The sequence below is a fragment of the Fundulus heteroclitus genome, chromosome 24 (genome assembly GCF_011125445.2).
Source record: "Fundulus heteroclitus isolate FHET01 chromosome 24, MU-UCD_Fhet_4.1, whole genome shotgun sequence".
Classification (NCBI taxonomy): Eukaryota; Metazoa; Chordata; class Actinopteri; order Cyprinodontiformes; family Fundulidae; genus Fundulus; species Fundulus heteroclitus.
Window position 1 is genome coordinate 11,091,532 of NC_046384.1, and position 21,636 is coordinate 11,113,167.

General features: G+C 36.7%; 1 protein-coding gene across 1 annotated transcript; it reads right to left on the minus strand.

Moving 5' to 3' along the window:
* Positions 1-8,590: 8,590 nt before the first annotated feature.
* Positions 8,591-10,646, minus strand: LOC118557699. The gene is made up of 4 exons (XM_036127843.1): positions 10,345-10,646; positions 10,119-10,263; positions 9,868-9,925; positions 8,591-8,840 (listed from the first exon to the last, which is right to left on the minus strand). Exons 1-4 carry the CDS (start codon positions 10,580-10,582, stop codon positions 8,652-8,654), a joined length of 630 nt encoding a protein of 209 aa, XP_035983736.1. The 5' UTR covers positions 10,583-10,646; the 3' UTR covers positions 8,591-8,651.
* Positions 10,647-21,636: the final 10,990 nt, after the last annotated feature.

A 21,636-nucleotide genomic window follows, 5' to 3' on the forward strand; every position in this document is an offset into this window, starting at 1 on the left:
TCCTAAACAATAACAGAAAAAAAAAATCTTAATATAAAGAAAAGAAACTAAGTCAAGGTAGACTTTGTTTAACCTCTGTGCTGGGAGAAACATTTCAAGAACTGTTAAATCTGCTTAATAAAAAGCAACAACAGACACTAAATCATTCAGCCCCTGTGATTCATTTTGTTGTTGTTTTTCAGGCACATTTGAAACAGTTTTTTCTTACACTTTCTACATGGAAAAGATCAATGTTTGTATGCATATGATTGCTTTGTGACATGATTTAGTTACTGCACCTTGATGCCTTCATTTCTGAGCGCAACAGCACCATCTTGTGGAGGTTTTGTAAAGTACTTACAGCATAAAATCTATTTAGTTTCACTATTCTAGTTTTAGAGCAGAAACAGTCTTTTTTACTGAACCAGAACGACTCAGAAACTTTCTCCATTAACAGTGGATACTGACTCAGTGACAGGAAAGGATTTCCAGCTGGTATAGGATAGAAGGGAAGCTTTACTGTGGTTTATGTTAAGGCATCAAACAGCTGCTCAGGTTACTCAGCTTTATTTAATTTTGAGGATTGTACCCTGCAAAATTATTATAAAAACATAAAATTAAAAATAATTCTGCAGGATACAATTATTTTTATAACATAAAATTAAAAATAATTCTGCAGGACCCCACCCCCAAAATTACATCACTATATTATAGATGATGATGATGATGATGATGATGATGATGATATTATTATTATTATTATTATTATTATTATTATTATTATTATTAATATTATCCATCCATCCATTTTCTGACCCGCTTAATCCCTCATGGGGTCGCGGGGGTTGCTGGTGCCTATCTCCAGCGTTCACTGGGCGATAGGCGGGGTACACCCTGGACAGGTCGCCAGTCTGTCGCAGGGCTATTATTATTATTATTATTATTATTATTGATATTATTATTATTGTTGTAATAATAGTAATAAACATTTTATTGACATTGAAACATACATTACAACGAAATTTGTTCTCTGCTTTTAACCAATCACCCTTGGGGAGCAGTGGGCTGCCACTGTGTGGCGCCCGGGGAGCAATCAGGGGTTAAGGGTCTTGCTCAGGGACCCAGGGTGCCGGCACTGGGTTCGAACCGGGTACTTGCATCCTTCTCTGAGTGTAAACGCGCTGCTCTAACCACTCGGCCAACACTCCCCCTGAATTATTATTATTCAACTTAATTAAATGTTGAGGATTGCGGCATCTGGTGTTTCTAATGTTACTTTCAGAGACTAAAGTTCACTGGGATCCAACACAGCTGTCATGATGAAATACTATTCTACATATTTTATAACTATAGTCCACCACACAGCGCATAAAATAGCTTTCCTATTTCCAGCAGCAAGCAGGTGGCAAAACTTCCTATTGCTAGACAAGCAATAAAGCAATAGAAAACCTGTTTACGGTGCAACTGACAGATAGGCTTTATTTACATGGGGCGTGTCCCTCCTTTTCTTTTTAATGCTGCCCTGGGCGACTGCCCACATGGCTCATATCAAAAACTAGCACTGGATGGATGGATGGTGGAAAAACAAATGGCCGTATTACTGGCTGGACAGCTGAATCAAAAATAATTCCTGTTATCCCTGTGTTTTCTAGTCCTCTTTGTGGCATTTTGCACACACAAAAAAAGATTTGTGACCATCTAAAATACAACTCAGAAAATACGTATTATTACTCACTGCAGTGGTGGCAGATTCATGTACAGCTGATGCAAATCTGGATGTGTTAGACCTTAAACAGGTGTTTTAAATATGAAGGGTGCAGATTAGTAAAAACCCATAATCATCTGGAGGTACAGTTTAATCAAACAACTTCAAAGAACAAAATATTTCCATTTAAGACAGTGAAGCAATTATTCATGTACGAGACAAAGATCAAAATACCAAAAAGGATCAGTGGTTCTAGCAACAAGTTTACTTGTAAAAGAGGAAATTATGGATGTTACATGAGGTTCTCACCTCCCTGGATGTCTTCTGCAGATAAATCCCACAATAAATAAAACTATGATGATGAGGAGAACAGCGGCAGTCAAAGCAGTAGGAAGGGTCACTCCTGGAGAATGGCTCCAAACTTCATCTGCCGGATTATCATCAGGAAATGAGTCTTGTAGGGAGAAATAAACACATTCTATTAGAATAACTAGTTAATGTAGGTTTGAATCAGCCAAGATAAAAGTGTTCTCACCTTTACCTGTGATGTTGACTGTGACACTAAGATGGAGAATATACATTCCTTCAGCTTTTGCACACAGACAGGAGTAGTTTCCACTATCTGCTGGTGTTAAACTGGTCAGGTGCAGAAACACAGTTTGGTTCCTTGTTTTAAGAGTGAACCCGGAGTCACACTCATGAATAAAGTCGCCTTCATCCTTATACAGCAGGCTGCACTCCTCTCCACTGTTCCTCTCTGTTCTGATCCTGCACACTATCAGAACGATGATATTTGATGTTTCGTTGGTGCAGATTGGAGTGAAATCTGGTTCTTTCCCGATTGTTTTCACAAGAGTCACTGCAAGCAGTAAAATGTAATAATAAGAAATGTTCCAATTCCTATGATAGTGTACATTTTAAACCTAATTTCACTTCACTTTGTGGCGAAAAACAACTGAAGATGCAACTAAAAGAAAATGAGTCTCTCTACGTTACCTTCACCTTCCAAAAAGCAGGACAAACACGGCAGAAGCAGTAAAAGGCTGATTCTCAGAGCATCCATCTGATCATCTGCTGCCCTGGAAGGGTTCAGTTTGCTGAACTGCAGAGAAGTCGCCTAAACTATCATCTGAAGACCACAGATTTCTATCTCTGAAAGTGGCACAACAGGATGTGACGCTTTTCTAAAATGGGCATGTGTCTGTATGAACTATTCTTGTGAAACAGCAGAATATAACATCTATCCAATTCAGTTTACTCGTCCTGTTGGGTCAGAAGTTTACTTTAAACCAAAATAATGAATTGTTATTTATATTTTCCTGTTAGAACAGACAGAAATGAAGGTACTCCAGAATGTAGAGAGGTTAGACTTCCTGCCTTGTTCTCTGCTACATTAGTGGTCAGACTGAAGACGTAAATGTCATCTTTGCTTTGTGGTCTTCACATATTTAGCTTGAAAGCAAGCTGTAAAGAGAAGAACACGTCATGTCTCTGGTTGATGTATATGATGTCCCTCACTGCTCATTAATATCTTCCATCTTCACAACATGACAAAGCAACATGCAACTAAAGTTCATCAGATGCTGCGGGAGACTGAAGACTGCAAAGATGCACAGATACAAATACAGCTGCATCACGTCTATTAGAATGGTAAATTTACTAAATAGTAGAATAACCTCTTACTGTAAAGTTTTCTGCAGTACATTAATGTTTATTTCCATATTTTCCATATGTATTGCAAAAAAGGGAATATTTGCAAATATATGTATTTTTCCTTAGATCAGGTTAAAATTATACTTGGAAAAAAATATTCATTCAGGAAATCTGATGGAAAGAGGACAGATTCTGCAATTTGGGACAGTTTGACTAAAAGAAGATCTGTGTTTTATCAACTGAAAGCAAAAAAATAAGATTTTTTCATTGTGATTGTTTTTTTATGAAAGTATAAAAAATAATGTAATACAGTGTAAAATCTGGCAAAACCTTTTTTAAAATGGCATAGAATGGAACTTTCCTTGTGTCTAAACAGTGTGATTGAAAAACAAAAGCTGAGAAGATCTTTCCATGAAACGTCTGCTGATGTCTAAATGTGGTTTAAAGGGGGATGGGTCTGCTCATGGGCTAACCAACAATGGTCTTGTTCTCAATCTGATCTAAGCTGCCCTGATTAACAGATATGCTGTGCACTAAACTGCTTATAATTACTTTATAGGTATTTAAATTCAGCTCTTAACAACTAAGGTCATTAATCATTCAAAGGCAGTTCTGATTGATTTTGTAATCATCAATGCCAGAGTTTGGGAGTTTGTGAACTTGTTAGGCTAACTTTGTCCTTATCACTTACCCGTCAAAGCTCTAGATCTGTGGAGTATTTTATATTACTGCTACCATAACACTCATTCTTGATATCTTGATCATGGGAAGCGGTTTAATTTTTTTGCTCACTAGGTGTCTGAATCAATTTCTATGGCCAAGAGAAAACACCAAAGATTAAAAAGGGGGTTATTGTTGTGCAGGGTAGTTTTTAAATAGCAGTAAGAAAGTATTAGCCTCGTGAGACCATCCTGATCTCGCGAGCTTTCAAGGTTTCACTCGCAGATCAGTCTGGCTACTCTCCGTTAAAGAAAATTTGGAGCCGTTCACCAAACGAACGTCCAATCAGCGTTGGCTTTGAGGCGGGTTGAGGTGTGACGCAACGGGAAGCGCGACAGTTCAGTCTAAAGAACATGGTGGCTTCAGCCGATGAAACTAGCGTTAGCGTGGCTATTGAGCAAGTTTTATCGGAATTACAGAGTATTTCTTTGCTGAGCTAACGAGCCTTTACCTGCAGCAGCAAGAGTAGCTTGGCTTGTGGTTGTGTTATCGTCGTCGCTCTGTTACGAGCGACGACAAATCTGATTGGTTTATTTGGCCCGTCTATCACCAACATAGGCCAATCAGCTAACCAGTATTTTCGCCCCTTCCCAAAATTACTTCAACGGAAGGTTTCCAGATGGATATGCGGAGCAAATCTATCTGGCGGAGTCAGGTAAAGAAACTATGCCCATGGACCCTGAATGTTTGACCTTCCATAAAAAGTTTTTTTCCATAATTTTCCCTCAAATAACATAAATATAGGTAATAGAGCTGGACAATATGGCCAGAAATATCAATATTGTGATGTATTGAGCAGTTCCCCTCGATAATGATAAATACACGATAACACTAACAGCTTTAACAGTATCGGCTGGAAAATATGCCGTCTCAAGCACTCTGGTGCACAGTTTTCAGTCATCATTCATGTAAAGTACAGTCAGACTAATGTACGGGTCCATCCTGTGACAGGAACAGCTGCTCCTCCTCCTCTACCAGCTCTACTGCCGGTACCGCATCCATGTTTGAAATTTCCTCCATTTTCTCAACCTCAGCGTATGAGGTTAGGATATTTATTTGTAAAAGCCCTAAATCATTCATTCCCTGTGGATGGGGTGGAGTGACTACAGATTGTACACATAGGCCAGCGTCTCAAACAGGATATACACTGCCCGCGTAACGTAAGCGTAACGTAAGCAGCGCGGCTTGTGGGTGTGTTTTAAAAGCATAGATTTACACCAGATAATGCAAAATGTGCTCCCCAATTGTGTGTTTCTGCGCAGAAAAGAGGTTTCGACACATGGTAAGTGGCACCAAAAATAAGTGCTCAGCAAAAATCGATGCATCCCATCAATCTGCAACATCTACAACAAGGTGACTTCTACCACCTCGACTATTATTTTGGGATGATTTCTTTGACACAGGATGTTTTCCCGTTTATTCCCTGCCAAACAGGATCATATACACGTCTGAAATTAGAACCTCAAGCTAATTTAGGTGTCGCGTAGCATGAATATGCGCGTTGTGTGCCCACATTATGTTTCTAGTGTAAATTTGTTGACTGATCAAAATGAAAAGCTAACCTATGTGTAGGACGTGCGTATGCTGCTTAGCTGCGCTTACACGCCGCAACGTATCTGGTGTATTTCCTCTTTTAAAAGGGTCATGAGCCTAGCCAACCTATAACTATTAAAAACAACTTTTCCTTTAATTTATTTTAAATATCGAAAATACCTACGGGGGCAAAATGATGATGGTTATTGTCGTAAATTTTGGTGTCAGAAAAGTTTTGGTTTATCGCCAGGGTCTAGTAGGGAACTAAGCACCTATAGCCTGTAATTGCTATATTTAGATATTATATATGTAGGCAGAGACTGTTGAGTGACTTTGAAAATAGAATTATGCCATTGCAAAGGTATGCATGTGCATATCAATGTCAACGTCAGATTACATTAGTGGTTTAGGACATAACATCCTTGTATGAATCATAGTGCTTTATAAACAGTGTCCGTCATTTGCAAAGACAGGGCAGGATTATTTGTAAAGCAGCGTTCATTAACAGGGTAATTTAAAGCACTTTGCTGGAAAAACAAATGTAAAAAAAAAACATTCATCAAAAACATTAATTAATCATCACATAAACGTTTCCTGAGACATGATCAAATCAGAAGAAAAATGTTAAAATAACAAAAAATAAGGCAAATAGAGGACTAAAATATGTTAGAAATGATAAAGCAATCTTTGAACATAATGTCTAAGCTTCTGTAATCAGCCGTGTTTTCAGCCCCTTTTTAAAAGAGACAAAAGTTTCTTCTTATCTCAGGTTTCTGGGTAGTTTGAGGGACATAAACATTAAATACTTTCTCCCCTTGTTAAGCTCCAATCATTGAAAAATGGAGTAGAGCTTTTTCATTGCCTTCAGGGGTCTAGATTGTTCATACTTAACCAACAACTATGAAACATATAAAGGCTCAACACCACTTAGTGCCTTATAGACCAAGAGTGGATATATAAATAATGCCCTTGTAATTAATTGTGAGGGATGACAGGGACAGTAACAAGCACTTTTTCCATGTTTATTAAGTAAAATTTCATTACTCTGAAGATTTAGTCATTTAAAAAATATAAAACAAAACTACCTAAGTATTAGGAATATATTTTATCAGCATGTTAATAAACAAGTGTGTCATCAGCATAATGATAGAAACCTTCAACATTCTAGCTCCCATTATTAATATAAATTGTTTTATAAGCCTTGAGGAACATCATTTCTAACATTCAGATTGCTTACAGAGAGCCCATAGAGTTTCACAGACACAACTAGTGATCAGAAAGATAAATTTAAACATAATACCCATTAGCTTGACTGAGCGGCCTGTTTCTGTAATCCATCAGGTCAAGCGCTGATTGAGCCCAACAGCCTCTGGCATGCAAGGCATCCTTAAAAATAACCAAAAACATTACCAGAGGCAGTTACAGATTAAAAATATCATTCTAGAAGAGGCTCTAAAATTACAAGACAGTGGGGTGGACCTGTAAAGGAAATGTTACAATATTCAAACAGTAAGGTTACCCTCAGTAAACTGGCTAAGCCTGGTGGTAGTTACTGGTAGGGTGGCTAACCATATTTTTGTTATAAATGTTAAAAGTTGACAGGAAATTATAAATATGACTAATTATGTGTTATTGTAAGACACTGGCAATACTTAAACACCAGCTATGTCTTACAAAAAGGTAACTCTAGAAAAGCAGTGTCCCATTTTAATTTAATTAAAATAAATACCAGTTGTTTGCATTTAAATTGAACCCTGATTAAGTAATCACCCACCAAATCTTAAAACAAGTAATCCAACACTGGTCATGAATAAAAGTAAAATAAATTAAAAACATGAACAGGGGAAGTAGCATTGTTTGGCTTTATTTTAATACCGTAAATGAAATCAAGTTGTATGTTTTGTAAAAAGCCGGTTCATTTCAGTGGAAACACAACAAATTTATCTAAGCACGTGAAAAAACATGAAAACGTCAAGCCACAGAAACGGAGAGAGGAGACGAAACTTCTGTCATTGCCCCGACAGACCCACAGACTGATGCGTTTCAGTCCTCCATGGAACATCCAGGTAGATCAGTGTTCATCTTCAGCAGCATTTCATGTTAACTTTCAAAGTAGATATTATCTATCATATGTTACTGGAGCCCACACATAACATGTAAATAAGACCTTGAAAGAACCCAGTACATATATTAAAAAGTGTTATTTAAGATAAGATAACATTAGCTAATCCTTGTTTTATCCCACGACGGGGAAATTTATAGGATTAAAGCAACAGGCAGGTGCACACAACACAGACAAAATTACATTAGGAATGAAATATATAAGAGGTGGGTTAGTGAAAAAACACTGAACATAACATTATTATTATTATTATTATTATTATTATTATTATTATTATTATTATTATTATTAATTGTAATAATAAAATAAAAACCACAAAACCCAAAAGGTCAACAGTTTCATGATACATCAAGCTTAGGGACTGGCTAATATACAGCAGGTCAAAAAAGGCCATATTTTGGCTGCAGTGCTTGCTGTTCTCTTATGAAGAAAAGATCAACTAGTGCACTAAATTCAATAGATGGGTTGAAAATATCCAGTATAAAATAAGATAAGTGCTACAAATGTTACAACACTTTTGTTCATATGGCAGCAGAACATTAAAATAAAAGTGCTCTTTACACTGCTTTTGAATTAATTCTTGGAGTTTGCGCATACAATGCGATTAATCATGATTAATCGGGCAAAATATGCGATTAATCGCGATTAAAAATTTTAATTGTTGCCCAGCCCTAATGTATATATATATATATATATATATATATATATATATATATATATATATATATATATATATATATATATATATATATATATATATAAAAGTACAAAAAAGGAAACAATAAACTTAAAGGTTATCGAGTAATAACAGCAAACTCCTACTCAATAACCTGAGCTAAGAACTGAAATTGACTTCTGATTGATTTGGCTCAGTAAAACAACACAAGGAAACTCAGCCTAATGTTTATCAAACTTTGTTCAATTTGACAGATTTTTCATTCAACAATTTTCATAGATTTCATAATTAACTTCATAGTTAACTTCCAGATTTTCCAGGTTAACATTTCCTTTGTTGTTAAATGCGTTTGTTTCAGTTTCATGCTTCCAGTGAACAGAGGAGACAGTTTGGTAGAGATCGCTTGTCCGCAGCTGGAGACTTTTGTACAGTTCATCTGAGTTATTTCCATCCTAAACAATGAAACAAATAAAACATAAACAGTCTTAATGCAAAAATGAAGCTAAGTAAACTGAAACTTCATTTTACCTCCTTGCTGTGAGAAACATTTCAAAAACTTATATCCGTTTAATAAAAAGCAGCAATTTAGATCCTATTGACATCCCAAATCATTTCAGTCCCTATGATTAATTTTGTTTATGATTTTTTTACAGCACATTTGCAACAATTTCTTCTTACACTTTCAAAATGGAGAAGATCAATATTTGTATTCATTTTATGATTGCTTTTGTGACGTGATTTGGTTACTGCACCTAGATGCCTTCATGTCTGACTGCAACAGCGACATCTTGTGGTGGTTTTCTAGAGTTTTTCCAGCATAAACTCATATTTATTTCACTATATTGTTCTTAGAGCAGATTAAGTCTTTATTGAACCAGAACGACTCAGAAACATTTTCCGTTAACAGTGAATGTTGACTCAGTGACTTTGCAGCTGGTTTAGGACAGAAGGGAAACCTTGGACTGTGTTAATGCATCAAACAGCTGCTGAGGTTATGCAGATTTATTTAATTTTGAGGATTGCGCCATCTGGTGTTTCTAATGTTACTTTGAGGGACTAAACTTCACTGAGATCCTACACAGCTGTCATCTTGAAATACTATTCAACATATATTTGTATCTATAGTCCACCACAAAGCACATGCAATAGTCTCCCTATTCCCAGCAGCAAGTAGGTGGCAAAACCTCCTATTGCTACACGAGTAATAAAGCAACAGAAGACCTGTTTAACCAGCACTGGATGGATGGATAATGGGAAAAAAAAGGGATTTATTGCTGCCTGGATGCTACATGTTGCTCATCTCTAAATAGGCTCTGCAAAACCACTAAAAGTCAACTTTTTAGACGGTTTTTGCAGAATAAAAAATATTAATGTTATCCATGTGTTCTCTAGTCCTCTTTGTGGCATTTTGCAAAAAAAAAAAAAAAGATTTATGACTATCTAAAAATGGGAACTTAGAAAATAATTATAATTACTCACTACAGTGGGGACAGATCCATGTACAGCTGATCCAAATATTTCAGGTCTTAAACGGGCACTTTAAATACAAAGGGCACTGCAGATTAGTGTAAAAGTATAATCATTTGGAGGTACAGTTTGATCAATTAACTTTAAAGAGAAATATTTATGTAAATGACAGATAAAGACCAAAAGGTCTAAATTATTCGTTTTTGCTGGGAAGTTTAAGTCTCAGCAAAAGAGGAAACTAGGATGTTGCATTAATTTCTCACCTCTCTGGATGTCTCCTGCAGATAAATCCCACAATAACTGAAACTATGATGATGAGGAGAACAGCAGCAGTCAATGCAGAAGGAAGGGTCACTCCTGGAGAATGGCTCCAAGCTTCATCTGCCGGATTATCATCAGGAACAGAGTCTTGTAGGGAGAAAAACACATTTTATTAGATTACTTTATTATTTTATAAGCTTGATTCAGCCAGTGTTAAAATGTTCTCACCATTAACTGTGATGTTGAGATAGAGAATATACGTTCCTTCAGCTTTTGAACACTCACAGGAGTAGTTCCCATTGTCTGCAGGTGTCAAACTGGTCAGGTGTAGAAACACAGTTTGGTTCCTTGTTTTAAGGGTGAACCTGGAGTCGCACTCATTAGTAAAGTCACCTTCATCTTTATACAGCAGTCTGCACTCCTCTCCGCTGCTCCTCTCTGTTCTGATCTTGCAAACTATCAGCATGATGATATTTGATGTTTCATTGGTGCAGATTGGAGTGAAATCTGGTTCTTTCCCGATTGTTTTCACGAGACTCACTGCAAGCATTAAAATGTTATCAAGATGAAATTAAGTCAGAGTTTGTGTTCTTTAAGTATGTGAGACAAATAATATTTTGTTAAAGGGGACCTATTATGCTTCCTTTTAAACAAGTTAGGATAGGTCTATAGGAGATACACAAAATCCTTCTGAGATAATGAGATTTCACCTCCTCTGTTCCATCTATCTTGAGCTCCTTTCAGAATGAGCCGTTTTAGGGCTTTGTCACTTTTATGCAAATAAGCTGTACCTGGCTACGCCCCCAACTCACTGTGTACACACGCACTTTATACATGTGAAAATGGCTGCAAACCGTTGCACAATGGTGCAACCACACATCTTTGACACTGAGTCAGATGCATTAGCAGAAGGAGTGGAGCCTCCTGCACAACCAGCAAGGATGCAGAAAGCAGTTTTTAAATGGACAGAGAGCTTTCAGTAGTATATTGTCAGAGCCATTGGTGGTAAAACCAGATGATAAAGTGGGAGGAGCTCCACTTGGATTGTTAGGTGAGGGGTGGTGCCCAGTGATTCAGACGTAATATTTATTAGGTTTTTATAACGGCTCATTTTACAGACACCAACAAAACATTTAGGCTACTTATTGCCAAAAAAACAGAGCTTAAAAAATAGAGGCTGGGCTGTTTATAAAAGCAGTAGAGACTAAAATGGAAGTACAAGTATGTGTAAAAAGTTAAATTTCCATTAGAGATCCTCTTTAGATATGACAGAATTACCAATTTACTAAACACCGGAATTCTTTTAGATTTTATGATTTTTTATAATACTCTCCTCAAATTCTGAACTTAACCTAGATTTCCTCTGTAGTTTGTATGATTGTTTTATTAAACCGTGTTACTTGGGTCCAACATCATGGGTTTCCTCCCAGACGTTTCTCCCATATGTTTGCTGGAAATTTCCCCTGATTCCTGCAGAAAGAACTGGTGGAACTGGGTCAGGCTTGTGGGTCACTTTGCGCGCGCGCACACACACACTTTTTAAGCACTGCTCACATATTTTCTATTAGACCGAAATCAGGGCATACTTATGGCTGCTCATTATAAAAAAGTAAATTATCCAAAGTCATTACGATCATCCGAATGTCCCAAATTAGTTCAAGGTATTGCAATCTTGAACAAATATAATTTTTCTTTCCTTTAGCAAATAGAAATGCTAAAGGAATATATTTTTTATTCCTAGCTGACCTAAAGCAGAAAGCATTAAGTTTGATTTTAATGTCAGTGAGAAAAAGGAGTTGTTTTACATAGTATATGTAAATATCCGAGACAGTTTTATGAGGCTAGACATTCACAACCATAAACCAACTATATAAAACTAATCTTAAACTATTTCAGGTTCTTAACTCATGAAGCTTAATGAGAGAACACCAAGAATAAGCTGCAAAAGGTGAAAACTGAGAATCTAGGTTTGATTTGTTCCTATAAAACTGGTCTTAGTAGTTGATATAATGATAACTCAGCGACCTTCCAAACTCCTGTCTGGTAATTTATTGTATTTACAACGACAATTTAAAATTACATTTTAACAAAAGTTGTATTTACGTTACCTTGGCCTTCCAAAGCACGGAGAGAAAACATTGAGAGAAGCAGAAAGAAAAAAAGAAGAAAAAAGTGCAGTTTAAGTATTTCCATAGAGATCATGATGTCAAAGCAACAAAGTTTTGCCTTGTATCTCCTTCTTCCTGCATTGATGCAAAGTAAACCACAAATTCCCTGCCCTTCAAAGCATTAGAGGAAATGATCAGCTGCAAAACAGAAGTGGACCTACGATTGCAGATGTTTTGTTTTAAAATCTCACTAACTCTAACACAGCTTGATGTCTTTAACCTTTTAGTTTTTCTCATCATCAGTTTATCAACTGCTAAAAAACAAGAATTTTACCATTAACTGCATATGTTGAACAAAATCCAGTTTGGATTATAAATTATTCAATCAGATTGATTATATGCTGTGCAATGTCCCCAGAAATCTTTGGAGCATAGAGAGGTTTCTTATATGTTTATTTTCGGTTCAAGGTGGTTACCATCATAAAGATAAACATTGAAAAATATTAACTTATATTTGCATTTTTTATATATATAAACAAACAGCATCTTTACTAGATGATAAAATAATTCCATGAAAAACATAGTGTCCCATTTAAATCATAAAATTAAAAGAATTAACCTTACCAAGTCATTGATGACTGAATTTAACCAGTTGTGTATGGCACCGACGACAGGAAGGCAATCATGATCAGCAAAAGCAAAAGAATTGAGGCAGGGTAGCGTAAGCTTTAAAGGGGCCTCGTCCTACACTATGACTTTATAAAGTTCTATGCCAGTAGCTCACTCTGGCTGTAAACCAGGGGTGTCAAACACACGGCCTGGTGGCATTATCATTATTCAAAAAAATAAAACAAAAAAAAGGTGAAAGAAAGAGGAGATAAAAGGAGGAGAATGATAAAACAATTATTGAAAAAAACACGTACTTCGTTTAATTGAAAATCTGCAGTTTCTATATTGTCCATGAGGGGCGCTGTGTTTTAATTAGCAGATTTAGCTTCAGGTGTGGAAAAATTTAAATCATTTCTTAATTTTTATCTGTTTGATGTATTTTGTCATGCAGGACAGTGTTTTTAAGTTCCAAAAAATGTGAATAAATGTTTTTTTAACATTGTACAATCACTGTGATCAGTTCTTATCTATAATGCACTTAAGTAAATGTTTAACTGAGTAAAAGTATTGTTGAAATTGCACATACTTTTCTTAAAAACGCTGAGGTTATTCATAATATATTGTGTAAAAGTGAAATTAATTTAATATAAAAATCAACAACAAGTCCACATTTATTAGTTCTATTTAATCTTGCAATGAGTTTACTCGTGTGGCCCTCTTGAGATCAGATTAAGCTGTATGCGGCCCCTCAACCAAAATCCCTGCTGTAAACAAAGGTTTCCCAGTTAAATTACTGTGCATTGTTAACCTATTTTATTTCATCCCTGTGTTTTACACTTTGTTTTTGCTCTATTTAAAAAAAATTGCTTTTGTGTATATATACTTTAGCAAGATTATGTGACCCAAAGTATGATATTGCACATGCTGGCAATGAGTACATTTGGGGGAAGGGGGGGAGCCCAGTGAGTCAACACAACATCCAGTGGAGATGTGAAATGAAAAAGGTAATGTAATGCGGTCGAACACCACATTGATCTGTCACTCTGTGAGGCATTGTAGGATACGGGCTCTTACAGAAGCTACATCAATGTCTCCATCTTGTTTTCTGATATCTCCGCTGTTCTGCCGTCAGTTGGCGCAACATTGTACATGTCTGCTGATTGCACCTGGGGCCAAGTTCTTCTCAGGCGCAAAAAAGTCTAAGTAAACACAGACAGGATGAAGGCATAGATTATATTGTTTTATTTTAAGAGGAAGATATGGGGTTTTTTTGTTTGATAAAGTCATAGTATGCGAGTGGCCACCTTTAATTGAAAACAGGAAGTGACAAAAGCTGACGAAAATGAGACAAACCAGATGAGATGGGCTGTCCTTATCTCCACCCAGAATTTGTACAGGTCTAGGGTCTAGGTCTAGGTAAAGGGCAGCCAATATATCTGCAGACCCACACATCCTGCACACAAACTGTTTAGACTTTTACTCTCAGGTCGGCACTACAGAAAACTATTTCTGTTTCTTCGCCTAGGCTATCAATCTGGGGAATACAATATTGCATTTTCACAACTCACAGCTTCTCCTTTTTTTTTTTTTTTGCTATGTAAAAAGAATAACATACCGTTTTAGTAGAGTATATACGACTATCTTTACCTTATGAGCACTCTAACCAAAGTAAAATGCCTTGATTCTGTACACAATCATGGCCAAATAAAGATGATTCTGATTTTAAACAGTCAATGAGAAGTTCCTCTCTCAGAAGAGGAAGTTTACATTTTTTTTATCTTTCACATAAATCTTAAAATGTTGCTAAAGAAATATCTATTCATAGCTGGTACAGTCATCCATTTAATAAATAAAAGTACCATTTCTTTGACATCACACCTAAATTTTATTGTCCAACCCAATTCACAGTACTGGCCTCCACCTGTCAGTGGATCACCACCTTTCTGACTGACCGGCAGCAACAGGTAAATGAAAAACGTTTGGCAAGCACTGCTCTAGAGCATCATTTGACCTCCTGATATCAAACCGCCAATGACAGACCTTGGCTTTTATCTGACTATAACAGCATCTCCAGCTAATTCAGACTCAGACTCAGACTCAGCCATACTTTAATGATACCAGGGGGAAATTACTGTTGTTTACTCTGTTTCACACAGAATAAAACTGTCTTTTACACTTGTCTTGACCTCTAGGGGTCACACCTGCTCCTATTTGTGGACCAGGTTTCCTAATACCCTTTATTTATAATTTACTAGACTCATGTCCAGATGTTAAAGTCTAAATATATGCAGATGACATTCAGTTTTACTTAAAATCAGGAAAACTTTGCAAAAAATGTGCACATCTGCTAAATATTTTAAAATCTGATCTATAGTCTTGTTCACTGAATACACAGAAAATGTTGATAAGTTGATGTTATTCTGGAGTGAATAGGAGATCCTTTAAAATCAGATTTGTTCGGTCAAAGCTGTTAAGTTTCACATTCAGACCAAACGGGTTATTATTTAATGATTTTTTCTCAAACTGTATTATCCTTAAAATGAACAAACAATAGTCATAAATAAATATGTTTGAAAAGTTCCTTAAGTTTTTAACAGGTTTCATGCAGAACACTTTGCATTTACCCTCTAGGGTTGCTTTAAATTACTTTTTTATTTTATTTGAGCACAGTACAGGATGTGGCTTGGTGTGCCAGGGCCACTATTAAAGGTGACAATGATATGAAACATTCAGATAATCTGTAACTTTATCGCTTAATAAAACACATTCATACTGTCTACATGATTTATAATGTACATTTTACATCCAAGTAAAATAAAGTTAAACTCAATGCAAATACCGGGTTATACCCACAGAACTATGTTGTCCACAGTCCCACCACCTTTAACAGGAAAATATGCACATCTCATCAGAGCTGTGGTCTGTGGCCTACTTACTGTAAACTCTTCTGAAAAAAAACACAAGCCCAGAAGCTGCTATTATCTTCTTTCATCTGTTTGTATCGTCCACAATTTGTAACTCAAAGGGGACAACATTAATCATTTACTCAAATGTTCTGCACTTACTGGCAACTTTCCCCCTGATTTTATAAGACATAAACTGTTCTACATACTTGACCTTTAGACGTCCAAATCCAAGTTTTAAATCTTTAGAGCACGCGTCTAAGTCAAGCCTAAAGCCTAGCGTGCAACTAGAGGCCAAGACACAAATCCTCACCTCTCACAAATACAGATAAATGAACATTAGCCTAAAGATGATGGAACTACATTTTCTCAACTTTCTTACTGCAGTTCAAATGTTATAATGAAGACAAACTTAAAGGGAAAGAAACCTTAACACAAAAAGTATACAGATAGTAAATAACAATAAATACAGATCTAAATGCATTTCTTCCCTACATGCTTACTTCTTTTCCCTCTCCCTATGGTGACCAATACAAGTAGAAAATAAGGAAATAAAGTTTCGTTATTCAAAAAAGAAACCTGACGTTAACGCATTATGCCAAACAGTTACTCAAGTGTTGTTTCCAGGGTAAACTTTGTTACATAAAAAAAAAAATTGATGCACACTGCTGCTGAAGTGTGAAAGAGTTGCAACTCCAGTTTTACTCTAGCAGGCGTCAAGGCCTTGCGGTCTGTGTGGCTGGGAACAGGAAGTTCATACAGGAAGAGAGAACATGTCGAGAAACTGCTGGTCAGCCTTACGCCTCGCATAGACCTGCTGCTGCCAGAGAGAGTGGTCGGTGTTCAAAAGACCCCAAACACCCAACATCTCCCTCCCCCCGGATATAACATTGCAGCAGTTCAAGACGGGTGCAAGTAAGTTCTTACTTGCTTGAAACAGGAAAACATTCTAATCATGTTTCACCTTTAATAGAGAGAATGTTTAAGGTATTTCAAATACGTTTTAAACAAAATGCACCAGAATTAAGGTGATTTGGCAAACGTTACCATCTAGACGTATATCTTGTTGCATATAAAAAAACATAAATCAAAACATAAAATATCTACGAAGGTGTCCCTAAACTTGGATTATTCATCCCGACGCCAATCAGGCAATTTGTAGACGTGCTGGTGTGTATAATGGAGGTTAAATAAAGCTCATTCTCTTTGAAGACGCTGTACGGCTCAATGTCCGGCACTTCCTGCAAGAGAGAAAACAAAACAATAGCAAAAAAATTTCCAACCTAAAATAAACTGACAGAAATGAATGTACTACAGTATTTTACCGTGTATAGTACCGTGTTTGGGTGACGAGTTATGGTCACTTCACATCTTCTAAATGAGAAACAGAAGGAACTCATCACAAATTGTACACATGCAATATGCACTTGTTTCATCATTTAGAGACAGATTGGTGAAAATATCAACTTTCATACAAGCTTGGATGTATATTTAGATAACTAGTTAATTTCTATGGATTTTCTCTGTACTCTGCATTTGCCTTGGGTATTTTTCTGTGCTCTTGCTTCTGCGCTCTGCTCAAACATTCCCCTTCGATGCCTGGCAAGCTGCTGACAATGAGGTGAAAGTGTGTTTGCTTTGCTGTAAGATGTGTGGCATATGTCAAAGCAACCTTCATGTTCAATGTAGCCACTCCTGCAATATCAATTCCAACTAATTAGCAAATAAGCTGTATTATAGCCAGTGGTTCACAAAGTTGGCGAAATCAAAATAAAGAATACAAAATGCTAACTTTAAAAGTCATATAATAGCTATTTATCCTATAAAAGATTAATAAGCAGTAGATAAAAACAATATATTGGTAGATGATGCACTGTTTTGTTGTTATTCTCCTGTTTTCAAGACCATGGGTGGAAACATGATAATGCAGTTGCAGCTGTGGCAGCTCATCAACAAGCAGACCTTTCACAGGACTCATGTCAACAACTCACACTGCGTTTGATAGCTAAACAGTAGAAGTGTGTTTTTGAACAAGATTTAAAAGCAAAGGGGCGACCTTAATGTGCAACAGCAAAGCCTTTCACAGCTTTTGACTAACAACCGAAAAAACTATCACCTCTGAGGTTAAACTGCAGATCTGGAACATGTTAAAGAGACTGGTCTAACAAAATAAGCAAGCGAAATGATGCATAATTTCAAACAAATGAATCCAAGCAAAATATTTAGGACATTTACGCAACAAAAGGGAACCTGAGGTTGAATTCATGAAGTTATATTAATCCAGCAACCAGGGAAATGCTGGACAGAGTAGTCAGCGGTATGCCATCCCGTTAAATAAACCTGCCAGTCATCAGCATAAAAATTAAATATAATGTTTCAAGAAAATATCTGTAAATGGCAGCAATTACAATAACAACAACAACAACAACAATAATCTCTGAGAATGGAGCTTTGGGGCACCCCATTACAAAGGTCCAAATGCCCAAGTAGAACACTATCACCAGTCTATTGACAAAAGTATAACAATATTCGGCAAAGCAGTCTTTATTGGTATTTTAAACCCAGACAGGAAAATGCCAGAAATACTTGCTCACCCAACTAACAGTTGAGGAACCAAGTATCTTACAGTAGCATTTTAGGAGGTGAGAGGATGAAAGTAGAGAAACTACTATATAAATATTGTGCTGACATTAATTTTCAAATGCATAGCATTTGATAATATAAACATTGTTGTTTTTCCTTAGGTCAGAACTAAACTTATTTCCTACCTGTGGCATTTGCTCTTGCAGATAAATCCCAATAGAATAATGATGATGATGATGATGATTAGTCCAAGAACTCCACTTAAAGCAATTACAAATGTAGGTAAAGTTGTCTGTTTAGGAGGAGTGGGGTCTTCATCATCTAAAAACATTAGCAGAGGTATTAAACATCTGAACACAACTATTTGGATTCCACTATGTGACACAAATGCACTGAACTTCTTGACTCGCAAAAGTACTCCTAGAATTTATATTTTTTCCCATTTTGTCACTTTTAAAGCACAACTTACAGTGTGCTTTATTGGAATTTAAGGTAAAACAAAGTAGTACTTGATTGGGAGTGTCTGTGTTGGTATTTAGCCCCCAGAGTTAAAAGTTTGTGCAAACAGCTTGTAGCGATTTCAGCTGCATGTCTTACAGGGCACGTCTGTGCCAGCTTTCTACATCTGGACTGAAACATTATTAAACTCTCTGCAAAACAGCTGGAGCTTATTGAGCTTGCATAGAGAGCAATTTTAAACAGCACTTTTTAAATCTTTATTCATAATTCGATTTGGGTCTGGACTTTGACTAGGCCATTATAACAAATGAATATGCTTAGATCTAAACAACTTTGTCGTAGCGCTGACCATATGTTTAAGGACATGTTCTGCTTGAAGTGGAACCTCCACCCTAATTTATAGCATTTTGCAGCCTCTAACTTGTTTTCTACTAGGATTGTTGTGTTTTTAGCTCCAGACTGTTTCCTGTTCATGTCCTTTGGGATGAAAAGCATAGTCACAGCATGATACTGCCACCACCGCATTTCACCGTGAGGATGGTAATATTCAGAGTTATGCACTCTGTAGGTTAAACGAGGGGGCTGAATATAAAATGTACCTTTCACTTCACAGATGGCTTTACTTTAAACCCCAATAAAACAGTTTGACATGTGTGGTTGTTCCAGGAGAATGATTACTTATATGAATAAGACTCAATACTTTTGATGTGAATCTGTTATCTATTATTTTCATTGCAGTAAATCTTTTTCATGCTAGAAAGGAAAACTCACACTGATGTTTTTCAAACCAATTAAATTACTTTCTTACCTTCCACGGTGATGTTGAGCCGTAGAGTACTTGTTCCACCAGGAAGTGCGCACTGACAGGTTAAGTTTCCACTATTTTCTGGTGTTAAATTGTTCAGCTGCAGAAACAGTGTCTGATTTATTGATACGAGTGAGAACCTGGAGCTACAACCCTGCTTAAAGCCTTCCTTCAGTCGATAGGATAAAAGACACTCTTCTTCCTCGCTCCTCACTGGTCTGATCCTGCAGACGACCATTACGATCGCATTCTGTGTGTTATTTCTGCAAACTGGAGTGAAATCTGCTTCTTTCCCGATGGTTTTCACCAACTGCTCTGGAGGCTCTGCTGTAAAAAAACGACGTGTCAGTGAGCATTGAGTAATAAAACGCATTCATAAGCACTTCCTAACACCTCTTCCAGGAAAAGAAGCAAAGCAGAATATTGCGTTCTTCTTTTAAGATTAGTAAATACAGATGTCTAGACTAATTTAGAGCATAATACTGCTGCTGTTGTGCTGTTTACTTTACCTTTGTTGTAGGAGCAGAGTGTAAGCCGCAGAACAAAAACAAACCACAGGTTGCATCTACACATATTGGTTAAACACCATACAACAAGCCACAAAGACACTGCAGCTGGCTTGTTCCTGTACGAGAGAGAAATAAGCACATTTACTTTTGTTGTATATTTATATATTACCGTCTTACACAACAGTGAGTTGAAAAATGTGTTTTTTTCTGCCCTACAAAAACAGGTTAAGACAAACAGAAGAGCGTCAGAGACGGGAACAGCTGCCTACCTTTCACAGAAGCAGAGCCAGACGGGGTTTCCATGTATCCACCGGAGCAGAGCCGAGCCTTCTGCCGATGCGACGAACTGAGGAGACACATGCCCCTTTGCACTCTACTTCAGCTGCAGCAGCTAAAACCTCAGAGCCAGACGAACCCTTTGTTCTCACAGAAGGAAGATCTAGGCCCACCCAAAAAGGAAGTGCAGAACATTTTCCATACCTGCTGTCGTGCTAAAGCTGAAGAAGTGGTCAAACGCTCAAAAAATAGCAAGAAAAATATACCTCTGCATGAAGGAAGCTTTATTAATGTTGTGATTTGTGCAACATGTGGCTGTTATCGAAAACAATGAGCAGTTTTTATGTAATGAAAAATATTCTAAATTATAGTCTAAATTAGTAACTACATTTTTATTTATTTTTTTACTTCTGTTTGATATCAAATCCGATTAAACATTTTCTGTTTTAGGTCAATTAGTAGGAATAATTGAGCTTTATCCCTAAGATCATTTTCCACTTAGAAGACAAATGTATGTCCAAGCTTCATCTTCCTGGGTTATGATGTTGCTGAAATATTTCCACTTATGTTATTTCCATAGAATGCCACCTAATTTGTAAACCAGTCACCTACACATCATGATGCTGCCACCCCCGTACCTCACAGCTGGGATGCTGTTGTCAGATTTGTAAACCTCCCCTTTTCTTTCAAGTGTAAGAAAGACATTAAGGTAAAACCATGAAATAAAAACCATACAGACTAAAGTGTCCATGTAGGAAATTACAACATTTAATACACTTCCAGTTGTACAATAAAAGCAAGCAGGCAGAGTTATGCCAGAAGCCTGTTGGTGGCTAAGGGAATATTTACCAGGTGCAACTTGCTATAACACATTTACTCAAATAATAAGAGTGTCTGTATACATTTGGTCCTCTACAAATATTTTTAACTCACCAAGGTCGGTTGTGGTACAATGTCCAGAACAAATTATAACTTCTCTGCCCCAAAATAGTCTGATATTCATGCCTATGAGCACTGTGTATAAAATCATGGCCAGCAAAAGGGAAAGAAATCTACATAATATAAGAAAGGTGAGGTACAATAAAAAACATAGTCAAGTAATTTAACACATTAACCTTTAATCAAATCATACTCTTTAATCCTGGAGCAAACATCGATCACATTACGAGAAGAAATCATCTGTTAATCTGGATAAACTCTTTAAGGCACATTTATTCTTTTATAGTTTAACAACAGACCATTTTGGCCTTAGAATAAAGCTCCGTCTC